We start from the raw sequence: 7,770 nt of genomic DNA, 5'->3' as shown, positions 1-7,770 counted from the left end.
CAAATTATTTTTGATTTATGATTTTTTCACTTTTCCTCATTTTCCTCGTGGTTAGGTCTTTTTTATATAAAAATTTTTATTGAGTGTTTCCTGCCTCTAAATTAAAAAAAATTCTTTTAAAAATTATTTTCATTATAAGTTTAGTTTAAGGGTAATTTAAGGTTTTTCGTTTTATTGTTAACAATATTTTTTGAACATTTCCATTTGCATTTTTAACTCAACTTCTAATTTTTATACATCAAATAATTATTTTATCATTAATTCATTTAAAAAAAATTTTTTTCGAGTTAACATCACTCTATTATATTTACTACCTTACATGTTTGTTATCTTATGGTTTGTAATCATTATAGCTGTCGCTGATGATGGGGTAACCCGAAACTAGTACGACTTTATATAAATAAATGCAAGTTAGAAGTTTTTACATGGTTTTTATTTGATTATTAATCTTGCAACATGGATATTCTCTTTCTTATTACATTGCAGTATTATATTTTTATTTTGTTATTCCAATGTAATACTTCCCACAACTCCATGATAGCCAGTAGACTTCTGCTCCCTTTAATGGGGTTAGTTGTTTTTAGTCGTCGGAAGAGCATTTGGAAATTTATTGACTTACGTTGCGAGGTGGCTCGCGGGATGTCCGTCAAAGTGTTATTTTAGTTTTTTTAGTGTTATATTAGAGTACATCTTCTAGAAGTCCTTCTTCTTTCCTTAAATTCTTTTCGTCACATATCCTTTCCGCTCGCTAGAACAACGCTTGGATCACTGACCTCTTCTGTTGTGGATGCTGATAGGACGATACAATCTTTCTAGTGACCAAAACATCTAAGAAAGGTGGGAATATAATAGGTCACATATCTATTATTCAGAAGCATAAAACTGTATATGACTAACGAATCTACACTATACTTATAGATAGCAAGAAACAGTATAAGAAAACCACGAAATGAGTCAAAACTTATTTCTATTAAGCATACCCTTCAAGAAATTCTAGCTAAACTTGACCAGTAAAAAATCGTAATCTCTATATTGGACATAAGACTTAAATATTTGAAATACAGTGCCAATGAAGCTATACTAGCTTATGGATATACGCTATATGGATTACATTATCAAGAACTCATCTCATCTGAACATATGTATGTCTCATTTCGGTAAATTACTTTGCTAATCAATCTTAAGTTGAGTTCCAAGTAGCATACCATACTACGCATAATGATGAGAAACAAAGTTTCTTATTGAGAAAGCTTCAAACTAACCTTCGATAGAATACCCAGATTCAACACCGAACTTCTGTAGGACTGAGATAAGCTGTAACAATTCAAGGAAGTGCTATTTTTGTATTGTTTTATTTAAACTATCTTTTTATATTTTCGTGTAAAGGCATTATACGATTTTTTTTTTTTGCACAATTATGGTTTAATGGAGCACAAGACCGGATATCAAGTTGGGTTGAGTTCAAAAAATTGGTCGTTGCTGATTTTCCTACTGCCGTTGATGACGATGACATTCATTTTGAATTATCAAGAAAGAAAAAGAAACCTGATGAATCATACGAGAATTATGTATATTTCATGAAAGCTATTGGAAATAAGGGTGCGATAAATGAAAAATCGTTGGTAAAATATATCATAATGGGAATACCTGATAGAGAACTTGGGAAGTTATTAGCTATTAGTACACCATGTGATACTCAAGATTTATTATCAAAAATAAAAGATTATGAAGCAACCATGAAAAATATGTCTGATCGAAGGGGAAATACTCAACGAGATACATTCAGTGCTTCTCGAAATGAAAGAAGGTGTTACAATTGTGGTGAAACTGGTCATATGGCGATAAATTGCAGCAAACCAAAACAAAGAAAATGTTTCAAATGCAATAGAGACGGGCATAATGCGAAGGATTGTACTACACCAAGGCGAGTAAATAAAGTAGAATAATATACATGTCGAGATGAATATCATAAAATTGTACAGATTAATAAGACCGACATTGTAGCATTTATCGATCTTGGTAGTGATGTAGTTACAATACGCCAACAGGAAGCAGATGAATTAAAATTAAATTATAAACCCTCTATTGTAACACTGACAGGATTTGGGGGAGGAAAATGTCCACCAATAGGAGAATCCAATGTTGAAATAGTAATAGATGGAATAGAGATGACATCTGAAGTACTTGTTGTACCTGATTCGACCCAGAATGAACCAATAATAATTGGAAGAAGTGTTTTAGATAAACCTAATATCCGTGTTATAAAGGAATATAATACTTTGACGATAAGTCAGATTGAAGAAGAGAAAACTAAAGAAATTGAATATGTAGAAGTCGATTTAGATAATGAAGATTTCAATAAAGGTTGTAACCAAGCTGTAGCAGAACAAGAAATAGTAGATATAGCAAGACCTCAGATGAAAGTACAAAAGCAAAAAGTTGATGTAAATGCAGAAATACAAGAAAGTGACAAAATGGAGTTAGTTAAATTATTAGAAGAACATGACCAAATGTTTGCGGATAAATATTCTGATTTGGGATGCACGGATTTATTTGAGATGAAGATTGAAGTTACAAATACAAAACCAATATCAAGTCGTCTATATAGGCTAGCATATAGTCAGCGAGATATAGTCAACGATCAAGTCGGTGAATTATTGAAAGCTGGTATTATTAGTCCTTCAACATCTGAGTATGCGAGTCCTGTTGTGCTGGTGAGTAAGAAAACAGGAGGAGAGCGTTTATGTATTGATTACAGGCGACTAAACGAGGTGACCCGAAAAGAGCATACACAAATGCCGTTGATAGATGAACAACTAGATAAACTTGCTGGTAAGAAATATTTTACTACTCTTGACCTAGCTAATGGATATTACCAAGTACCGATTAGTGAAGAAAGCAGGCATTTGACAGCTTTTGTAACAACAGATGGCTTATACGAGTTTAACAGGATGCCATTTGGACTTGTTAACGCCCCAAGTGTTTTCAACCGTTTAATGAGTAAAGTCTTAAGAAGGGTAGGACCAAATATTGCTCTTGTGTACATGGATGATATATTGATTGCGAGCGAAACTGTCGTGGAAGGTCTTGAGAAATTGAAAATCGTACTTAAAGTGTTGAAAGAAGCTAGACTCACATTAAGAATGAGCAAATGTAAATTTTTGTATAATAAGATTGACTACCTTGGGTTCGAGATTAGCGAAGAGGGACTGAGACCAGGAATTAAGAAAATTGAAGCTGTTTCTTATTTTCGGAGACCGACAACAGTGCAGGAAGTACGACAATTTATTGGGTTAACTAGTTTTTTTAGAAGATTCATTAAGAACTTTTCCATTGTTGTTAAACCGTTGACAATATTAACCAGAAAAGATGAGAAGTTTATTTGGGGAAGTGCACAAGAAAACGCTTTTGAATTACTAAAGAGGAGATTATGTGAAAGACCGGTTTTGGCATTATACAATCCTGGTTCTGAACTGGAGGTACATACTGATGCTAGTAATATAGGTGTTGCTGGAATATTAATGCAGAAAACTGAAGGTATGTGGAAACCAATATGTTTTTATAGTAGACAAACAGCTGAGATCGAATCTAAATACCATAGTTACGAATTGGAAATGCTTGCTATAGTCGAGAGTCTAGAGAAATTTAGAGTGTATGTGCTAGGAAAACAAATTAGAATAATAACAGATTGCAATTCAATTAAACAAACAGTAAAGAAACAAGATATGTCACCGAGAATTGCTAGGTGGTGTTTGAAATTGTTGGAATATAATTATGTGTTTGAGCATCGAAAAGCCAAACAAATGAAACATGTTGACGCATTGAGTAGATGTCCTCAAGAAGAGGCTAGTGAACCAGAGATAGCTGGTTTGAACATTTTAATGATTAACGAAGAAGATTGGCTTATAACAATGCAAATGCAAGATGTAAAATTAATGACAATAACGCAAATATTGCAAAGACCCCCGAATAATAACGATGAGAAACAAATACATCACGATTATGAATTGATTGAGAACAGATTATATAGAAAATTGGGAGATGATAAACGTTGGGTTGTACCCAAAGGGATTATATGGAAGGTCATTCAAAATAGTCATGATCGTATGGGTCATTATGGTGTGGACAAAACGATAAGTCACCTTAAACAATATTTATGGTTCCCTAAAATGAGGAAAAGAGTCACAAATTATATACGAGCCTGTGTAGAATGTGCATATAGGAAAATATCTGGAGGTAAGAAGGAAGGAGAATTGCATAATATAGAGAGACAACCAATACCTTTCCATACAGTTAATATCGACCATTTAGGGCCGTTTCCTAAGAGTACGAAGGTAACAGAAGATGAAGCTGTGAGTGAGGAAGAGATAACAGAAATAAGAACAGACGCACTACATGAGATTAGAAAACGACAGAAAGATCAAAAGGAAAGATTTGACAAACTACGCATAAAACCAAGAAAATATCAAGAAGGAGACTTGGTGTTAGTAAAATGTGAAGCAACAGCTACTGGCGAATCTAGAAAACTGGCATTACGTTACAAAGGACCTTACGTTATCCATAAAGTTTTACCAAACGATAGATACGAGTTGAAAGATATACCTGGAGCACCAAGAAGTCAAAAACCTTATCATTCTGTTTTTGCATCCGACCGTATGAAGCCATGGTGTGTCATAACAGATCTGGACGAAGAAGAAGATGAGTCGACAGACAGCGAAGAAGAAATGAATTCGGAAGATGAGGAAGTCAGGGCCGAGGACGACCCAAATGGTAGCAAGGTCGAATGTGAAGATCGATACCGCTAAGAGAGAGAGAGAGAGAAATGAAGAAGAGAGAGAGTAGGGAGTGGGAAGGACGGTTAAGGGCATTAGTTTAGTAAGAGAGTCAGAGTTGAGTTAGAGAGCCGAATGTGTGAGGCGTTGGAAGTTATTTCGTTTGTTATAAATTGATGACTTGTAGTTTATTGAGAATATTGTTAATAAAGTGATATCTAACAATTCTTTAAGCTTTTCTTTGACATATTACTTATTTCATCGTTTTCATAAATAAATTCTAGACGATATTTTAAAGTTTAAGATTTTTCACGAGGGTTAGGTGCCGCATTTTCCGTATTAATTTTTGTGAGCAAAAGTAATTCGACTATCACCGATTGTTATATATCACTTCTTATACAATACTTCTTCATAATCAATGATCAAGTCTAGACGATTTTTTAAAGTTTACTTTTTAAAATCTATACTCCACTGTATTTATGTGGGAACACTGGGTACTGTTTGTGGTATTTCCAGAAGGATCTGAAAGGACAGGTGGAGGGGATAGAAGTTGGAACGACATGCACCGACATGCAAATGAGAAGTTGAGAAGCAGATGTGAGAAGACGACGCGCAGAGAAAATTAGATATTGTAATAATAATTCACTTATTATACTACACTATATATTATAAACTCTTTAAAGTGGAAATAATAATAATAATAAATTAGTTAAGGACAAGTGGGGCTTTTGTTTTGTTTCCTATTTAAATAAAACCCTACATTTATAACTCCTATTTTATTTCAGTATTTAAAAATATGTTACTAGAACATATTTTAAAAAACGTTATAACTTTGTTAATGACAAAAATAATTATTACTCTATAATTTCCGAATTTGAACCCAGGACGGAAATACGCATTGTCCAGTTAATATGTTTCGTTCCAGAAATTACAAAAATTCTTCCTGGACCTACAAAAAAATAAATATGAATTCTTGAAATACAAATAGAAATAAAAAAAGTACCTTCAATATCCTTTTTATTTTCAAAAACCGTTGAATTAATAGTAAAAGCGTTAAGATCACCAAAAACGGTTTCTACTTCTATTTTATATGTCTGGTTAACAAAAACGGGTGCTACAATAACAGATGTATCGTTGGATTGGTTTTGGAAATCCCACGTCAAAATTTGATCTTCATCATTGCATATTTCAGGGAAGGGGTATTTTATACATCTCGCATCATCCACTCTGACAATGTGGTTTGTAACGAAACTATCAGGATATGGTTGGCTCCACTGAATTCGAAGGGTACCATTTTCGGAAACGATGGGTCCAATAATTGGTGGGGTTAATTCCTCTGCAAAATCATAAATAAATCAGAAAGATTTTTTTTAAACTCTTAATTTATTAACTTGTTAAAAAATGTATGTGTGGACTAGCATCACCAAATTTATCTTCAGCTAACTTCCATTTCGAGCTGTATGAATATTCCTCGTTTTCACTCAGCCCATCTAATTGGTACCAAAAATCATCACTTGCCACAAAATCTTGAACATACGGTTCTTGTACATCTTTGAGTTTTGTTAAAACATAAGCAAATTGAATTCCTTTTATTTGACAGGCGTTATTTTCTTCTTCCTCGATCCAATTAACCCTAGCACCGGTTGTATTTGGCCAGGTTGAAACATGAATGGGAGGTAATTCTGTATTAAAAAAAATAAAAAAATAGATTGAGGTAAAATTATAAACGTAAATTGTTTGTATTAACTTTTAAATGGGCCCATTTCAAATATTGAAACTGGTCGTCCAGCCCAATCTCTCGCTTGGAGTAAGATTGTTGTAACAGAAATCGTATGATTAGTACAAGCTGTTAAATTAATTACGATTTCTGTATTTGATATAAGTGTTCTTGTTGCATTAAAGCCTTCGGGGTCGACTTCGACCATGTACATCAAAGGGCAAAGATCTGAGTTATCGGGTCGTGTCCAATTTAACGTATTATTTATTAGTTGTAGGTTCCTCACGTTACCAGTACCTAAAAGAATTAAAAACCTGTTTTTATTTTCATTAAAATAGAATAAGGAAACGTTTTCAACCTGCAATTTGACTCGTTACATTTTCAGACGTCCAATGCAATGGTTGCCCAGTTGTTCGAATAGATTGAACACTAAACAAATACGAATGGCAACTTTTTTTATGAACTTGTACAAATCTTTCTCGAATATGTCTGTGGAAAAGTTGTATTTTTTCGTTTACAGTTACCATAACGTTAAATGAACCATCAGGAAAACAGTCTTTCCCTAATGGTGGATCCCATCTTGCCCCAATAGAAAAATCAGATTCAAATATTGTCAAATTTTGCACAGGACCACAGTCAATTGCTGTATGAAAAAAAAAAATATCCTAAACGTTTTGTAAAGATGATTAAATTACCTTCTAAATCGTTTGCTGTAGTACCAAGAACCATTAACGAAATAATTAAAATCACTAAAGAAATTTCTCTCATGGTGCACAATTATATTTCAAATAATATGTTTTAGCAACAAACGCGTACGAATTACTAAAATATAGCGTATCACGATGTTTTTATATCAATAATTATCTCTCCACGTGAGATAATCTCTTTTACTTGAATCAATCCATTTTTAAGTATTCAAATCTTTTAAATATTCGCGGAAATAGAAGCTTATGATTTGTTTTCTAGCAAAATATTTTTTTTTTTATAAATCGGTATGCATTTGTTATCTTAAAATTTAATCTTTTAGCGTTAATTTGAAATGTAGATCGTGTAGGTGTAGAAGAAAGAGTTATAAATAAATATTAAAAATATTCAGGAAGATCAGCGATTTGAATTACATCCTCCTATACAATTGCAATATTGAAATCCTTGGCCACTTCATTTCGAACTCAACCGAGCACATTCTCTTCATTTCATTATTAGGAACATCGTCAATCGAAAAATAAATTCCTTGCAAATACTAAATTGATTTGTTATATAGATCTGGTTTAAAATTCCATA

General features: G+C 33.0%; 1 protein-coding gene across 1 annotated transcript; it reads right to left on the bottom strand.

The window, feature by feature from the left end:
• Positions 1-5,626: 5,626 nt before the first annotated feature.
• LOC139432044 (uncharacterized) lies at positions 5,627-7,257 on the bottom strand. Its single transcript, XM_071200374.1, has 6 exons — positions 7,185-7,257; positions 6,848-7,132; positions 6,520-6,786; positions 6,164-6,454; positions 5,776-6,108; positions 5,627-5,721 (listed from the first exon to the last, which is right to left on the bottom strand). Exons 1-6 carry the CDS (start codon positions 7,255-7,257, stop codon positions 5,627-5,629), a joined length of 1,344 nt encoding a protein of 447 aa, XP_071056475.1.
• Positions 7,258-7,770: the final 513 nt, after the last annotated feature.

The sequence above is a fragment of the Onthophagus taurus genome, chromosome 11 (genome assembly GCF_036711975.1).
Source record: "Onthophagus taurus isolate NC chromosome 11, IU_Otau_3.0, whole genome shotgun sequence".
Lineage (NCBI taxonomy): Eukaryota > Metazoa > Arthropoda > Insecta > Coleoptera > Scarabaeidae > Onthophagus > Onthophagus taurus.
Note: the sequence above shows the minus strand (reverse complement) of the source record. Positions and strands in the feature narration are given on the sequence as shown.